General features: G+C 39.8%; 1 protein-coding gene across 1 annotated transcript in view; it reads right to left on the reverse strand.

Annotated features, from left to right (window-relative positions):
* Positions 1-639: 639 nt before the first annotated feature.
* The window catches only part of nos1 (nitric oxide synthase 1 (neuronal)), a 35621-nt gene continuing 17793 nt past the window's right edge, over positions 640-18467 (reverse strand). The window contains exons 10-28 of the mRNA XM_034872146.1: positions 17702-17803; positions 17287-17481; positions 16388-16473; positions 15693-15837; positions 14708-14812; positions 14566-14624; positions 14332-14448; positions 13436-13610; positions 12487-12625; positions 11580-11658; positions 11261-11454; positions 10131-10300; positions 8535-8745; positions 7455-7542; positions 6230-6339; positions 5088-5236; positions 4474-4668; positions 3683-3801; positions 640-1227 (exon numbers count right to left, since the gene is read on the reverse strand). Coding sequence (XP_034728037.1) covers positions 1212-1227; positions 3683-3801; positions 4474-4668; positions 5088-5236; positions 6230-6339; positions 7455-7542; positions 8535-8745; positions 10131-10300; positions 11261-11454; positions 11580-11658; positions 12487-12625; positions 13436-13610; positions 14332-14448; positions 14566-14624; positions 14708-14812; positions 15693-15837; positions 16388-16473; positions 17287-17481; positions 17702-17803 — 2454 coding nt within the window. The 3' untranslated portion in view covers positions 640-1211. The remainder of the gene's footprint in view (positions 1228-3682; positions 3802-4473; positions 4669-5087; positions 5237-6229; positions 6340-7454; positions 7543-8534; positions 8746-10130; positions 10301-11260; positions 11455-11579; positions 11659-12486; positions 12626-13435; positions 13611-14331; positions 14449-14565; positions 14625-14707; positions 14813-15692; positions 15838-16387; positions 16474-17286; positions 17482-17701; positions 17804-18467) is intronic.

The raw sequence follows: 18467 nt of genomic DNA on the forward strand, positions 1-18467 counted from the left end.
TATTCCCACAAGCACATCCTAAACTCAATAAGAAAAATGGATCATTTTTTGCGGGAGTGATGACTTCCTGCTTCCAGTCAAGGAAAAGTCTGGCACATAGCCTCCCGTAAAACCAATAACCAAGAAAGAAAATAAAGCATATTTCCCCCAAAAAACCTTATAAACTACAGAATAAACTACAGCTTTAATTATTAAATAATCATCTACAATTCTATAAATCATGTTTCAAAACAATGTCCTTCCACCATGATTATGTGATTTGACATGAGTTTTCCTTTATTATAGTCAACACATCAATACTTAAAATCTGAGAGCCCTACAAGATGTTTAATGATATTTTTATTAGTCATTGATTTTAGTCAAATATGTCAAACATGTCACTCAGATTAAAACTTCTTGCTTAATGGCTGCCCCGCTCATTCCCATGCAGCCACTATAAGGTTGGGAAAGCACCAGCTGGGACACACATTACGATGCTAGGGAGAGAATGGACAGGCCACTTAAAAGAGAGCTGGAACAGAGGCTGATGCATTCTGATGGACTGCCAGTGAAGAGTGAGATAATAGGTTAGTTTAGGCAGTGACAGAATTGCTGTTTTCATAATTCAGGGTGATCTGTCAACACATTTGCACACAGAAAATCTGCATGCCTGTACATCTTTCAATTATCTCTCCCCCTTGAACTTTGATTTTAAAAAAACAACAACAACAAATAGCCAAAATAGATTTGACTAGCCCTGATTCTTTTCTGAAACCTAAACTCGACTTAATTCATATTTCAGAAATGTCTATGAGTTTGTCGTCAATGCCCCACTTTTCCTCGTAAATATAAAATCTCAATAAAAGCTTTTTAACTAACAATAACACAGAGTATATTATATGTCTTGAGTATATTCTCATCTATATTCTTGTCTTGGTCATGCATTCACAATGAGGCAGGTCATTACACTAGGTGCACACATTATAAATCAAAATGAACAATTTATAATTTTTTGGAAGTATCATCAACAAGCAAAACAGATTCTCAGAGAACAGAACATTTCCAATTTGCTACAGACAAAATCGCAGAGCCCAACAGAAACATTAAAGTGGTATAAAAAAAGAAGAAAGAAACCCTTTTTTTAACAGTACAAAATGTGGCACAGTATTTTATAACCAGCTTTGCTGTGTCCTCCAGACTGGTTGTTGTCAGAAAGTCCCCAATCCAAGGACCTATGAGCAGAAAACCCTGAGACAGAAGACAGAAGGAGAGACAGAAAGACAGACCGAGAGAGCAAAAGAGACATGGAAATAGAGATGTTACAGTCATTACTCATCCAGCGAACAGGGGCTTTGATGGCCAAATGTGAAATTCAAGTGACAATCCACACAGGAGCCATCGTCTGTGATGCATTATGTTGGTGCTTAATGAGCCATAGTGGATATGTAGGGCTCTTGTTTTGCTCTCATGGCAAGGGTGTATGAAGTATCTAATCTTGAATGAGCACAAATGACGATAGAAACAAAAACAGAAATGGAACAGACCCACTCGCTTTCACTGTAATCCTGTTAGTTTAAAGGCCCTTCTCCACGGGTTTCTATGGTTACCCACTCTGTTTTCATCTGAAACGAAGGGTGATAACACATCGGCGTTGCCAACAACTACAGGTTGGAGATTGGAGTTGGACTATATATACAAACGTCTCGTGGCAATAGAGCTGCTCTAGTAATCTCACTGCTGAGATGAATCTAAAAGAGTTGTGCCAAAAACTGTACGTGATATAAACTAACCAGCTGGCAAATTTGAGTGGCGAAGAAGAATACCGAATACCGAAAAAATAAAAAACCACATCACAGATCTTAAGCAGTTCAGCGGTGTTGCAGATAAGTCGAATGAGGGATCATGGCTTTGTGCGTAAACACTAGACACAACCATGCTCTCTAACAAAAACAGACAACGAAACGCTTAAGGAGGGAATGAAAATACATTTGAATAAAGAAAGCAATACATAAATGTGGGTTCATTTCTGGTTTCATTTAGTAAATTTGGTTGCCCCAGCATTCCCACTCCATCCCACCACATGGTAACTCCAAACACTTCATGATATCACTGACATTAAAGGTTCCCTTTCAAACAAAACCGTTTTTACTTGCATTTTTTGAAATATGTTTGGTACACAGAATTAAGCGAAGAAATCAGGCCAATTACAAAAGCTGGTCAGTCTGACGTCATGTTGCCTGAGCTCATTATTATTCATGAGCTGTGTTGCCATTTGCGCTGGGCTAAGGTCACTGACAGCCAGGCTTTCATTGGCAAGCTGTTGTGTGGCAATCAGATTCAAACAGCTTAGCTTGTTGAATATTAATGAGAGTCTTCCTGCAAGCTTTCTATACCATACTAGAATGGCTTGAAACAAGATAACATAGGCATTTTGTCCACAGAAAATGTTGCACAGTCTATGGTAGAACTTCAGACATTACCACAAAGTAATGAAATACATGTAAAACATTTTCAACACATCCGTATTCACCTTATTCGTCATCCAAGATACACGTGGACTTAATTGTTCCATCAATAAATCAACATGATTAGACCAAGTTAGCCTGTTATTAAAATCAACGCCCAAATACTTGTATGTGCTCATCCTTTCTACTACTGAATGTTTGATTTCCGCTGTCTCAGCTGTCATTAATTACTAATTCTCTATATTTCTTAACATTGATTTCTTGTAAATGAGTGTCGCAATTATCAACAAAAGCTCTCATTTTAATAGTCATAATTTTCAATTAACCCAATAAGCACTAAGTCGTCAGCAAATTTAACAACTTTTTTGTCATGATCGTGTCTCAATTAACGTTAGAGTTCAGCTTAACAAATTGAGCTAAAATCCTAGAATTCTAACACACCGTCCCCTTGCATCAAGGTAAGCGTAGACACTGTGCAGTTTCAAGACAATAGTGTCCTCTGCCCCTCTCCCTTTTCTAATACGCAAATTGGCAGGGGTCAAGATAATGCTCCACATAGATCATTTATAACTTCAACGGTTTCCATTTTAGGTACTGGTATTATGCAAAATTGTTTCCATAAATCAAGTAATACTTTCACACTGTGAGAGAAACAATAATTAAATATACTTGAAAAAATGCAGAAAGCACAGCCACAAAACCACAACATTGGTAGCACCACCATCCAATGAAAATGGTTCCTGGTGGCTGGGTTAGCTGAGTTGTTAGAGCAGGAGCACATATGTAGAGGTTTACTCCTTGATACAGCAACACAGCGGCTACGGGTTGGACCCTTTCAAGTCTTCATCTGTCCTGTGGATAGAAAAGGCCTAAAATGCCCCAAAAAATAATCTTGGTCCCTTGACCAACACTTCCCGGCAATGCATCTCATGACCTAATAGATTCATTTAAAAATGTATTGACACAAATTGATGCCAATATTTATGACTCAGAGGATTTGTCCTACTGTTTCTGGTGACCCCCTGAACTTTACTTTAATACCAATCAATACTTTAATACCAATCAATCATCAATCAACATTAACTGCTGTTGTCTTTTGTGCTTTGCGAAAGCCTAAATGTCAATATTGCACACAGGATATCTCACACTAAGAATATTGCCATGAAATTTACTAAGCACATCCATATTGGCAAATGGACAATGGAAAATGCTGGAAATTAAAGGTCCAAACCACTTACTCATCTGAGTCCTTTTTGCTCTCCTCAATGTAGGCTATGGACTCTGAACGAAGCCGGTTGGTGACCTCATAGGTGCGTAGGGTGACACCAAAGATGTCCTCATGGTAGCGATTCTCATCCTGGATACGGTGGGATAGTGGAAGTAGCGAGAGAAGGGGAAGAAAACGTAAGATGGAGATTGTTTTGCTTATCGTTTAACAGTGAATGACTTTGGAGCTTTCCGTTTGAGGTAAATTCTTTGGTTTGTATTGGTCTTTTATCTACTCTTACACTCTAAAATGATTAGACTGTGCATTGTGATTAAACACTGGTAGATGACCAAATGCAGCCCAACTGTGTTTACATGCCTGCAATCATTGCATTTGATAAATTCACTGAACAGTACTGCAAAAAAACTCTTTAGTCCATTTGCATTCTACAAAGGTAAGTGTGTTAATAGTGGGTTTGTAACTCATGCCATTCTTCTTTTTATAATCTTTTTACCCTTGACTTCACAAATTAAAATAAGCCAGTGGGGGTGTTGTTTCAACCTTCATTTTTACAGGGCATAATGACTCAACACAACTTTTGTTTTTCAGTTATTCTATGCTCAGTCCACACTGTGTGTAAATGTTATTTACATTCATGTGGAAAAGCTGCCCTGTTAAGTGCACATCTGCAACAATGGAGAGCACTTAATATTCACTATTTTCACAGCTCAACTTGTGATCCTGACACTACCATCACTTCCAAGGTGTTCAATGGGGTTTCATACTGAACATCATGGACTACGATGTTGCCCTCTCTCTTACCCGCAGCTTGCTGATGAAAAAGCCAGCGTCCTCCAGGCTCATGTTGGCCTGCTGCTTGATGATTTGCTGGACAGTCTTGAGAACATCCCCAGCCATTGTAACATCCCCGCACACATAGATGTGTCCTCCTTCCTCCCTCAGGCACTGGTACACCGTCTCTGACAGCTGCTCGCGCAGTACATCCTGTACATATTTCTGACAGAGAGGCAGAGAACGAATGATGAGTGTGCATGAAGAAGTCCAGTGGGAAAAAATTAGGAAAGAAAAACAATGTAAAACAATCAGAAGATTCTCTACATTCTGTATACTTCACTCTTTTTAAACTCAGCTATTGAACATCATTGCAACAAATAACAGAACAGTAAACAAAGCAAGAATTATTCAGAACAAGAAGACTGTAAAACAAAACACATGCACATTTTTTTTACCTGAAAAACAACTGTAGAAAATTATCAAATGAAAACACATCATGTCAATTGGAGTGAGCTTACTTCAGAGTACACCCACAGCTGCTTTATTCTCTACTCTGTGATTGCATTTCAAACCCACACAGCAGTCCAATGAGTTGTTATAGGCAAACTCATCCACAGCTATGGAGAGTTTAGCGCTTGTACCTTTGGTTTGCCGGGTTCTCTGGAATATGCCGTGTAGAGCTCCTTAAACGCTTCTTTGTTCTTGGCCTGGATGGTCTCCTCCTTGTAGATGTGGTCCATCTCAGACTGCCGACAACCAAACACCAGGATCATGGGACACGACTTAATTCCTAAAAGGTGACGGGCAGAGTTACTATGTTGCTCTGAATGGTGTCGTAGAAGTTAGTCTTCTGTTTTGTGTATTATCTAAATCTCTAACAGTGATTTGATCTGAATTCCATTATTACTTTTCAGGGAATAATATAGTTTTCTTAAAGGTGCATAAGACAGCATTGTGGTGGGGATTGCACAGTGGATATGACACATGCCTTTGGTGTGGGAGATCTGGGTGTGTATTCCCACTACGATCCATCAACCAATATGTGTGTGAAAAAAGCGTCAGCTAAATGACAGGTATGTAAAAAAGCATTTTAACATGAAGAGTAAATGTTTCAGCTTATCCTGGATATTCTAATTATTAAGCCATCAAATTTCAGAGATTACATCTGCAGAAGAATCCACTGCTAGAGCTTTATACAAAAGGTAGAAATAAATGGATTTCCAAGGCAGGGGTTCTCGACCTTTTCGAGTTACGAACCCCAGAACAATGAGGCTGGTGTTTGTGACCCCCTCGACAGTGAGAGAAAGAGAGCTGCAAACCATTAAAACAGCCTTTTCTACACGCTTCTCCCTTGCTGATTTTGAGTGATTTTTAAAATAATGCTCTGATTAATCCACAAAGGATTTGCTTTAAGGACTTTTACTTCAATTGCTTTAATGATAAGTTTAGTTTTAGCAGCTAACCCCCAACCTTGTCCAAGTGCTCCAGGCTCTATGGACATCTAAAATGCGTTTGGGAATTTTTCCCTCCTCATGACCCGACCATCAGACTCCTTTCTGTGTTACAGGTCCTCCTGATTTACAAATAAAGCTCTGAATATAACATATGAAATGAACCAAACTTACACAGTAATGTAAAAACAATTCCCCAGTCTAGAATATGTTATTTCATTTTTTTTTTCAACTATTTGACGACCCCAAGAAATGATCTTGCGACCCTATTAGGTGTCCTAACCCCCAGGTTGAGAAGCCCTGCATTAAAGGAAGGAGGGAAAAAAAACTACCGTCATGTAGTCTTTGTTGCCAGAAGCTTCTGAATGGGGCAATTCCTGTTCCTGGTCCCACCAAAATACAAGGTGCTTGGTTGTCTTTGGGAAGATGGAACGATGGTGCGCTAAAGTAATTAAATAGACAAAAAAAATATATGTATATCAATGATCACAAAGCTTGTGAAATTTACTTATGACAATAGTTTTAGAAATTAAGCTTATTTGCTTTCTTGCCAAGAGTTAGTGTGCTACTATTCTTGCTATGCGTAACACAGGCGCCACTGCAAAAAAGTTAGTGCACTGAAAGTACCCGGATGACCCCCTAAAAAAAAAAAAACTTTGCCATCTTGACTACAAAGCCGAAAGGGGAGGGACCAGGGACGTCGACGCTTCTCCTGGATTTCACAACCGAGCTTGTTGGCGGCCAGATGGCAACTTGTTTGGAATTCGATCTTGAATTTTACAAAAATGGTTCACCAAAATGTGTTTCTGAAAACATTTTAAGCTAGAAACAGGCCACACAGTTGCTGAATCTGTCTGTTTTTTTGATCGACAAAGGTCATTTTAATAGTGTTAATAGTGTTTTAGCTTAAGCGTTCCTTTTGGGAAGTAAGTCTGCAGTGCACGTTAGCAGTATACTGACAAAAGTATGCGGAATGAGACAACTAAAGACTGCAAACAGCTACTCGGGTTCTGTCGAACAGTAGTCTTGCTCTGCCAGACCAATCTCCACAGCTCTTTGTTTCAGTGCAGTATGGTCTGGCTGCATGACTGGTATAAGGGTAAAAAACAATCTTGTCTCTTTGTATTTTTATTTAAACCAATCACAATCATCTAATGTGGGGACATTTCTTGGTACGCAACCAGCGGATACTCCAGGAAGTTACTGGTCCCAACCTAGTAATAGTCTGGCACATAACCCCTGGTAAAATGGAGATTTTACATTTTTGAACTTGCGTTTTTGTTTCAGATTCAACATGTTAATTAGTGAGATTTAGAGGTGCTGGTGGGCAGATGTTTCCTTTGGACGGCACAAGGCTAGCTGTTTCCCTATTTCCTGTCTTTATGCTAAGCTAACTGCTTGATATCTAGCATGCAGACATGAGAGTGGTATCAATCTTTTGGAAAGAAGGCAGGTTGGTTTCGTTCCCCAAAATGTCAAATCTTTCTTTTAACATGACACAATACTGATTCATTTGACATTCTACTAAATTCCTAATTTAAACATTGTGAAATTTACCCTCGGACAAAACATGGCACCATCTCTCCCATCTCTATCCTGTTGAGCCACGACGAACAAACTCCATGGTGGACAGTTCCCGCTCCATCTGAAAGGAATGATCATTACTAAGGAAGCACATTATCTATTTTTCTCTTCACTTTTCACCTCCACAACACAAGAAGAGTGGCCCTTTTAACACGGCTTCCGAGACTAGGGCCATTTCTCACTCGCTCTCTCAAAAGGGAAATTACAGTAATTTAACCGTTGCCTTTACAATCATGCTAATATGTTTGCACAAGTAAACATTACACGTGCGAGAGAAAATAGTAGCATCAGCATCTGGTAATGGTTGCTGCCAACTTGACAGGCTGAGAGTATCAACACAGTGTGTAGATGCTAATTGCATAGGTGGAAATATAAGAGCCTTGTGATGTAGTATGCACTAACACTAAACTCTAGAATCTAAACCTGACTGGCTAATGCATTTTATGTACTGTCAGACAGACTGGTATACCTGCAGTGTTTTCTCTCATTTGTGGGTCCATATCTCCAAATAAAATCGGTTTGCAGATTTAGAATCTTCCTTAGGTGTTTCGAAAGCTATATTCCTTGTAATTACAGTCTTGGTCTGGTTTCCAAGATAACTTCCAATCAATTTTTTTGGAGCCATCGGAGGGTTCTCAGAGAAGCTGAGTCATTTGACTTTTCAATTGCAACCTCGAAAGAGCCACAGCACAGTGCCTTTCATCCATGGCATAAACTGAACTGAGGCACAAATATATATAGTATACATGCACTCAGCAGTACATTTTAAGTAATAACTTGCTGCTTAATACAGTCTACTAGAAACCACAGGGTATGGTAGAGTTTTTTTATATTGCGATTTTTACTGAAATGTCAAGAAAGTGGCCTTACAAAATGCCAGTGAAAAAGAGAGACCAATTTCAGACCCTCAAAAGCCTAATGGGAGCATTAAACTTCATCCCTGCAGTCAGCAGAAAATAACAAACCACCTGCAGCTAAACCCACACAGCCTTAAAACCTTGGACAGACATTAGCCAATGCTCAGAGAGCGCCAAATGAGTAGCAGGTCCTAACCTCTGGTACGGTAAGAGACCACAGCGACAGTGAGGTGGACCTCTCCTGGGTACAGGTCTGGAGAGGAGCTGATAGAGTAGTAGCGAGGCTGCAACAGGGGCAGCTGAGTGAGCAGCAGAGTGGAGGACATTTGGATGGAGGGGAACTCCTCTAGCACCTCCACCAGTGTGGGATTATTGTACCACTTCCACTCCTCATACTCCTGCAAGCCCTGGGATGTCACAGAGAAAGACAAGGTGAAATAAAATATGTATTATATTTTAGGTAAACTGTTGAATTGTTTTCCTAATAAAGACAGCAAAGTAACATACAGCATTCTGGTATAGGCAGCTTTATTTGTATAGGAGAAAGAGGTGCTCTGGTTTATTGGCATTTCTTTAAACCAATCATAATCGTCTTCAGCAGCACTAGGCGCCCCACGGAGCAATGGGCTCTGCAAAATAGCCTCGGAAAGGGACTTGTTTTGATGGAACATGTGTACGTTGAAAGATTATTTTAGTCGTGAAACAGAAAGCTCAGATTGGACAGATAGTCTAACTAGCTGCCTGGATTTACCCTGCAGAGATCTGAGGAGCAGTTAACCATACTAGTCCTCATAAATCCACCAGAGTTTAAAACGCCAACACAAAGGAAGCCCACAGGTAACGGACATTCGGCTGAAATGAGGGACCCACATGTAGAGCTGTTCTCCATTAACTGCTGTTTTTTTGGTTTGTCATCAACATTTGGAAGTGATGAATTTGGAGCACTGCCACAAGGGTTGATATGTTCCAAACTTTTAAGTTGTTCTCAAGCTGTTAATAAGCAACACAGTGCATATTAAGAAGCCCAGTGGGATCTGTGTCTGAAGCACTGTTTGAACCAATGTGTGTTAGCAGAATTCTAACAGCGAAAGTACTTTTGGTCCTGAAAAAGCTGGAAAGATAATTACAAAAGTCTGAAAACCCCGGCTTTAGTTGCAACTAGTCTTGAAATTTAGGGCATGTAAAAATAAAAATGATCTGCAGTACTGATTCTACTGTACTGTGTCTTTTTCTGAATTCAGATGCCTTCCTTCTTTTCTTGCTTTGGTGACAATGATTCGATGTATGAGCATACAGAATGAGTCACTGCTTGGCCTCAGCCAGCCTTTTCCACACATTGACAAAAACGGAGAGTGAATTGTGGGAGGCAGTGCGAGGGGGGGATGGCTCTGGGTTGGAACGATCAACGGCTTTAATTTGGCGCCAGCTCATTCCTGCTGTACATATTTCCGTCAGTGCAAAGTGCATCAAATTGGCTTTCAGACACAAAAAACGATCTCCCTCCTTTTTGATGACAAACGTGATGAATGTGTTGGTTATTGTTGTGCTGAAAACACATGGTGAATTTTTTCAGAGAACTGTGCTTTGATAAATGTTCTAATCAAAAGTGAAAAAATAGCTGCATAGGTTTGGCTCTATAGAAAAAATAGAGAGCCTATTTTTGGATGAAGCCTACGCACATACATCTCAAATCCCCTGTGTGTCTCTGGTCACCAACCAAGCTTAGCGCTCAGTGCAGTTTAATAATTGTAAAGGTCAATGTTAATAATGCTTATGCCAAGAGTGAATTTACCTTACTGAGGATCTCTAGTTTCTTTTTCTGTTTGTCATTGGTTGCCAGAGCAGCAAACTGCTGCAGCAGCACAGGGCTCGGTGGGGTTGTGATGTCCAGGAAGTACTGGAAGGCCTGGTTGATGGTGCAGGGAGGGATACGAGTCTCATTTGTCCAGTTACTGATTACACCTGTAGAAAGGGAGCAGGTTAAAGCTGCATTCATTCAGATTTTATATTTCAGTAAATCAAATGTGTAACATGAAAACGCTTGTGGTGATGAACCCACAGATAATTATCACCCAACTCTGAAGTTACACTAAACTCTACAAAGTGTTTTAGCTTCTTCTAGCTTTTTGTTTTGTTTTTTTCCGGCCTGCACCAACCACATACAGGCAACTGTTTACTGTGAAAAAGCTAGCACCGGACAACCCACAGGCAAGGCTGTAGGTAGTGTAGATCTGTTCATGTGTAATCACGTCACACGGTAGCCTATATACGTATGGTTAAGCCTATGTTATACTGTCTTATCAAGAATTCATTACCTGTTAATACACACATTTCAGATGCTTTCTATGATAACTTACAATTGTTAATAAACAAGTAAAAACATCCTCATATTTGCTTATTACAGTTTATTACAAACTATTTATTTGGGCCATAAAAAGCTTATAAATGCTTATTACATTTTAGATTTAGGGTTGAATTAAAACGTTACTCTTAAAAACAGTTGCAGAGCAGTTTTGCTAAATTCAGAAGAGTCTTAGGACACATTATCCATGCAGACAATCTATTCTGGTGTGACAGGAGAAAACATTTCATCACCAAGAACGGTTTTATGTGTCAAGGTAAAGATTGATTGAGCTGAAATACTGTGTTTAAGAACACCTTGCTTCACAGTCGCAGTGAAACTCATACTGATGGCACCTAGTGTTTTTAAACCTGTTAATAATAATATGCAGCTTCACTGACACATATCTTGGCATGGATACCTCGCTTACGTGTGACTTTACGTTTTCTATTGCCTATACTACACGTTTCTTATTCATGTTTTGATTTTGACATCATGCCCAGAAGCCACACTGCAACAATCCTGGTCGCAAGCCTACGATGTTGGTAAAGAAGTGTGACGTTGCTAATAGCATCACCCACCTAGGGCAGTGGTCCTCTCCTCAAGGAACTCCACTTTTACAATTTGATTGACAGGTGGAGCATCCTCCAGTTTATCTATGAGAGCCGTCACCAGGTCCTCGTGATTGCCAGGGAAGATGCCCAGATGGTCGCCGGGCTGGTAGCTCAGCCTGTCGTGGTTGTTTGTGTGGAGCCGCACAAATATGGTGGAGCGACTGTAAAAGAGATCAGAGGTTTAGGGAACAACTCTGCACCCCTTTCACACACCAAAACATAAGAGTGCAGTAGAAAAGGTAAACATTATTTAACAAGTTGCTCACATGTGTCAATATATACTTACTTGGATTTGGGACTTTGCAAGTTTTGAGATTCTAAAATCTTTGCTCCATACACTTTCTTCTTGTGGATACTGTAAAGAGCTATTGGCAGAAAGAAACAAAATTACATCACATATATTTACTTCATTTAGTGACTGGTCTAAAGCATACTGTATATTTTTTCATTTTAGGAAATATGCTTGTTTGAGCATGTTACACGTGTTTCTTTGTCTTGGTCGCCCCCCCCCCCCATACTGTATATATCATTGAGTGTAGGTTAGATAAAGGGTCTCTCTGTATGATGCAATTCAGATCAAAAAGCACCACAAAATGCAACCTTCAAAATTATCATGAAGTTAAATCAACACCTCTATGAAACAGTTTAAACCCAAAACTAAACATTACAACCTTCAGGAAGGGAGGATTCATTGCAGGAATGTATTGGTTTAAGCGAGGTGTACCTAATAAACTGGCAACATGTGTAGTTTACAATGCATACATTAAAAGGGCCCAAAGTCCAGAGCAGCAATGAGGGCTGCCTCATGTCTACTTGATTATTTGTGCTCCACATCTTACTATATTCTTCTCTACCATCTTTAATAGTTTTGTATGCTGCATCAAAACTGAATTCTATATCTCACATAAAATGCTATAATTTACCTTATTAATTTAAGCAAATTAGGTAACATAGCCACTGGTCTATTTCAGACCTGTTCCAATATTTTGGACACTAGAACTCAAGGTTTTGAAATGTCCAAGCATTATCATTTTTCGTTCCTTAAAAGAGCCAAAAATCTCAGCTATCGATCAATGACCTTACCACCCCTCCGCAGATGCACTATGGCCACTATGCTGTAGTGCTTTTGAGCACTTATTTTCCCTTTTAACATCAAGACGCCATCAACATTTCACTCATCACTCATTATTTACCTTCTGTGAGGGCCGGGGCCTCGGCTGTGTACGTCAGACGGAACTTGTTCTTCTTCCAGCTGCGGTCGTTGCTGATCAAGGAGTTGTTGGCCTTCTCGATGTTCACATCATCGCCAACACAGAACACGTCACAGGCCGCCTTCACATGTAACAACACGACCATTGGAAAGATCACGACCATTATTCAAAAACGCCCCTTCAAACCAACACAGGAATAACAAAGGATTTGGAAAATGATCTCTTGCACTCTAAGCAGCAAAGCCTCCACCAGCAAGGTCACGTTGACACCTTCATGGCTACCTTAACTTTTAGGGTTGTATTAAGTAAAGTCACTCATGTACTGTAATAAAGTACAACTGTGAGGTAATCATATATATAAACTATTCAATTTTTTGGTTACTCTATTGTTCCATTACACTATTAGTCTAATAAATATATTGTACTTTTTACTCCCACATTTAAAAGCTGCAGCATTAATGAACATTTATGTAAATTATAATCGGCAATTATATAGTAATTAGCTACATTACGCAATGCATACTTTTACTTCATTTACTTTAAGTACATTTTAATGCTAATACATTTGTACTTTTACTTAAGTGTTTTTTCCAAATACAGGATCTTTTCTTGTTCGTGTTTTCTACACTGTGGTTTTGCGACTTTTACTTAAGTGAATGATCTGAGAACGTCCTCCACCACTGGTTTTGAAGGGGTGAGAGGGTTTGTGATTTATATCATGCTGTTGTGGTTGTATAGATAAATTGGGTGGACATGGTATGGCCATTCCAAGCGCACCCCTCCATTTTGACTGACAAGATTAACTAAAACAATCCCAAAATGCCCAAGAAAATTTTAAATTAACCGACTGGCTAACACTGGCGCACTTACATAAAATGTTGATTTATGTGCATTTTCCAAATCAAATAAACAAATCAAAAAAATAACAGACCTTAAAAACCTTTTTGGCCCAGGTTCTGAATGACTCCTCCTGGCCACACAGCTCATCTCCTTCCCCCATGCGTAGGATGCGCTCCCCTCCCAGCTCTTCAAACAGCGTGTCCACAGCGTGGGCAAAGGCGCAGAAGTGTGGGTAGGCCCTGGAGCCAAGGCCAAACACTGAGAACCTAAACAGAGACACACACACACACACACACGCGCGCGCGGGCGCATAGACAGATTGTGCACGAAAACAGACAGACATGAAGAGGCAGTTAAAAAAGAAAGGTCTTAAAAAAGTACAACAGAAACATACATTTGTAAAGCACTGCCACCTGTTCCACATGAGAAGCTTGCTTTTTCAAACATCACCAACTGTGTGCTTTTGGTTAGAAGGCGATAGAGAATCTAAAGCAGAAAGGCCATCACCCTGCACTGCAGTTCACTCACTTCAACTTTGGGAAACATTTTAGTAGTTGATTTAGTCTCCTCTTCTTGAACAGGTCAGCAAATTGTCCACTGCAATAAAATGTGTTAGTCTATTTTCAAATAAATGTTGACATCTTTTAACCTGCAATAAAACACAGTTTTTCTTACTGCTTTGCACTTTTATTAGTGTCACTCGGGCCTTCGCAGACACTTTAGGAAATCACTTTTCCAGATAACCTCAAGGGATCGTATTCTTACAAGTGATGAAATTGCTCTTAATGAATCTGTTGTTGTGTTGTGTTCTGCTGAGATGTCTTATGCCTTGTTTATTGTGGTGTTGTTTTTTTGTACCTCCAACTGCAAATAAAATTACCCCACCAGAGATAATAAACAACTCTGAACTCGGTGCAGGATATCATTCATTCAAGTATTTTCTTCAGAATGTTTACGACGGATTTTCTCTGGTTTTGTTTTGTTCACCTGACATTGGCAAGAGCTCCGGTGCTCTCAAAGTTAATCTTGGCTTCGGGTTCGTCGCTGGAGGACTTGCGAGTGTCAGAGTAGGAGGACACGCTGTTAAAACGGACCTTGTAGCTCCTGAACAGGGGGCAGAAGCAGAGAAATGAGATGCAAGGATACAAAAAAACTCAAGGAAAAAGATGATAACTGACATGCACAAACACAAAGACAAGCAGGTTGACGTGTTAAACTCACTTTCTATCTTCTGTGTTGGATGTTGGGTGGCGCATCTCCATTAAGGCAATTCCAAATTTCTAAAGTAACAAAATAAGGGCTGTTAGTAATCTGTGCATCTGCCTTGCGCTTAAGTAACTGCAGTTGTTGATATATAACGTACCTCTCCATTTTCCGGTGGATCACCATTGCCGAACGTGCTGGTCACCACTAACACCAGCGTCTCATGCTCCAGGTCCACCATATCATATTCATCCATTGACATGACCTGCAAGGATCACAAAAAAGAACATTTTGAAGAGTGAATCTTAGCCTTCTCTTACATGCTGTAGTCTTAATCCTGCTCTTGGAGACACGCACTCCACACCACAGATGACTTGAGCATGTAAATTAAGGCTGAACACACAGCCGTTGGCAGAGGAGGAGGTTTTAATGACCACTTGCTCCTCGCTTCTAACAAGATAATATGCTGCTGCCACATAACAAGCATCCATGATGCATTACACTCAACGTGAACGCCTTTGTCTGCCACTGGACTCACTTGTGACAAACACACACACACACACGCACACACACATAAGTATGAAGAGGAAACAGGCTTTAGCCCCAAGACAACGTAGATTTGCCCCGGGCGCTTGCATCTACCCTGCTATCCATCTACAGACATCCACTCTCAGAGACACATCCACACACTTGCATGCACAAATCTCTTCTTGTATGATTGATCACACTGGGAAATAAGAAATGACCTGGAGCAAAAGCATGCAGTGTATGATTGAGAGCAGCATGTTGAGCATTTTTTTCTCTATTTTTCTAAGTAGATTTGTACAGCAAGGGGTGCTTCAGGATCTTGTCTTAGTCTACTGCACTGCTCAACGCTTCGGTGGTTAAATCTTGCCTCCGACCCGCGGCACTTTACTGCATGAGAGAAGAAGACAAATGTGACAAAAGACACACTTTCTTCGTCTTCTACCCTCTCATCGCCTGTACTCAGCTGGCATCTGCTTGGTTTCATCAGCCCCCAAGCGACAGAGGGCGAGGTCTTGGACTGATGTCTTTGAAATCCTGCTTTTTTCAATTAGACATCGGCACAATGACACTCGTGTCCAACTTTCAGATAAGGTGATGCAAGGTAGGAGCAAGCGTACCTTTGCGTCAAAAGCGTGCTTGAAGATTTCACACAGAGTTTTGGCATAATCTTGCGATTTGCCTGTCTCTGTGGCAAACAGTATGGTGGCTTTCACTCTCTTGGCCATGGCCTGGCCCATGAGCTTGGCTGAAAACTTCACAGCCCTGCAGAGGCAAAAAGGGACTATCAGACTGAGATGCACAGAAAAACACAGGAAAACCAATTAAATCAACCAAAGACCATTGATTCGAGCGAACAGTTTGCCACATTTAATCCTCAGCCATGACCAGAAGATTCCTTCATGTTGACATGTTGATAAAACACTTGTTATTAAGGGTAGTGTGGTTCACTTCAGAATATGTCAAGGTAGGGGATGACTGACAATTGTGATTACCTAGCTTATCATCTCCTCAAGGCAATATTATTAAATGCAGAACATAAGCGTGCACAAGTGCATGCATTCACAGACAAAATACTGACAAAACTTTGATTACTCCCTGAGGGGTTGATTGAATAAATTTCACCGCTGAATACACCAGCTTCCTTTCCCTGTGTCTTTACACATCCGACAGTAAATTATCTGTGACATTTCATTCTGCAAACTTAACCTTGACACTACAAATGCAGGAAGAAGATAATAAGACAAACAAATCCCACATTTTACAAAACTAAGCATTGTTTTCTTCTAATATTTCTGTGTGACAAAACACTCACTTGGCAAGCTTCTTAAATCCGATGGCCCTTTTCTTTGTGGGCGTCCCATTGATTCCTTTCCACACATGGGTATTCCAGGGATCAGGCTATTGCATATGGGACGAGAAATTCAAGTTCAGCGGTTGTCATTGCATGAGGTAAAAATTCATTTTGAGATACTGAGACAACATCTGGGGTATTCGTTGTATTTGAGGAGTGACTTGGTATAAATATTTTGATGTACACACTTTCCTTTTTAACATGCCTTGTACTACCCGGTAATGATTTCCAACTTTAATTTACCTTAATGACTTCCTTTAAATAGATAATCAGTTAACAAGTGTGTAGTAGAGGTATATATAATAGTGGGGGTGCCAATAACACATGCCATGATTTTTGTTGTGGACTATTAAAGCTAATGTCAGGGCAGACGTTACTTCCCTGTTTTGAGGGAAAAGCTCAAGCTACAAAGCACTTTAAGCAGAAAATAGCACTTAAGTAAAAGTATGTAAGTATCATCAGGACAATGTACTGAAAGTATTAAAAGTACTCAATACAGAAAACTCCTCACATTTTAGAAACTGGAAATGATCTAAACACTTTTGGTTTCATGGTCTAATCTTGTCCGCTGTCCTCTAGGTCGTTGTATTGCTGGATAGTTTAATTTATGATAGAATATTGTATTTATATAAACTACATGTGTTTTGTGTTCAAAAATCTTAATTTTTAAAGTAACCAGTAACTAAAGCTGTCTGAGTAATGAGGTGGAGTACAAAGTACAATATTTCTCTCTGAAATGAATCAGTAGAAGTAGGAAGCGGCATGAAAAAAAGAAGTCAAGTACAAGTATCTCAAATTTGTACAGTACTGGAGTAAATGTTCTCAGTTACATCCCACCACTGTTTAAACCTCCCTCTCACCTGGTACTCAAAGGAAGGAGTGAGGCGGTAATTGAGCATTTCTTGGTGAAAAACCGGTGTGATACTCCCTGACATGGGAGGCACAATCCACACCCAGTCTCCAGGACAGCCACCTCGTACCCGGTACTCATTCTCCATGTGCTTCATGAAGGACTCTGTGGCCGAGTGATGGTCTACTATGGTCACTTTGCATGACTGACAACAGAGTACACAAACAAGGAGTTCATGTTTGCACACACTTTATTAATTACAATAGTTAAGTACAGTAGTAATAGTAAGTACAGTAGAGTATAGTAGTAATAACATTAACGTTTGAAAATGTAGTATTCTAGATCAAAGTTTTACAACCAAGTATGAAATGTTTTCAATCAATTACATAGTGTATGCAGTTTTCCTTTAAAGAACATGTACAAACCTGGAAGCTGTATAGAACAGCAATGTTGATCTCCACCAGTGCCTTGTCTTTCCAAAGGGAGGAAGTCTTCCTGGTGTCTAAGGCCATCCTGTTAGCAACCTCCTACAAGATATAGAAGGTAACCTGAATGTGACAGTGCTGATGTGAAAGTAACTGTATTGGTAGGCAACTTAGAAATCAAATCATGCGTGACGTTCAAGTATGTTTCATACCTTACATCAGGTGATGAAAAAAATAAAAAAAATTGATTTAGTGTTTTTCAAAATCTGTGACACCTGTGTATCATTAAAGTGATAACGTCTTCGGTCCTTATCCCTTTTAATTTAGCCACCGAGGCACACAAAAAAGTATATGTCTTCTTATTCACAATTTATTATACTTCACTTGGAAGACAAATATACCTGCAGTGCGTTTCAAAATTGAGATTTTAAGATGGGGAACGCTCTCTTTTACGAGTCCAAATAGGATAAATGCAAATCTAGTACTCTGGTTACCCTAATTATATGCCTTATTTCACTGCTATAGAATAGCTAAATTTCATTTGCCTCTCCAAATACATACACACAGACACACATTATGTGATTGCTTAAATAAATGAAGAAAAAAAATATACATTGGCAAATTACAATAATAAATAACAATGTGTAATTTATGTGAAGGACGTGCAGTTAATCAGCCTTTTACTCAGTGTGGACAATTAGAAGAAGAATGGCATATTGATTGGATCATTTGGTGACACAACACATGGTGTCAGCCAATCTTTGTT

This window comes from Etheostoma cragini, chromosome 5, assembly GCF_013103735.1.
Source record: "Etheostoma cragini isolate CJK2018 chromosome 5, CSU_Ecrag_1.0, whole genome shotgun sequence".
NCBI classification, from domain to species: Eukaryota; Metazoa; Chordata; class Actinopteri; order Perciformes; family Percidae; genus Etheostoma; species Etheostoma cragini.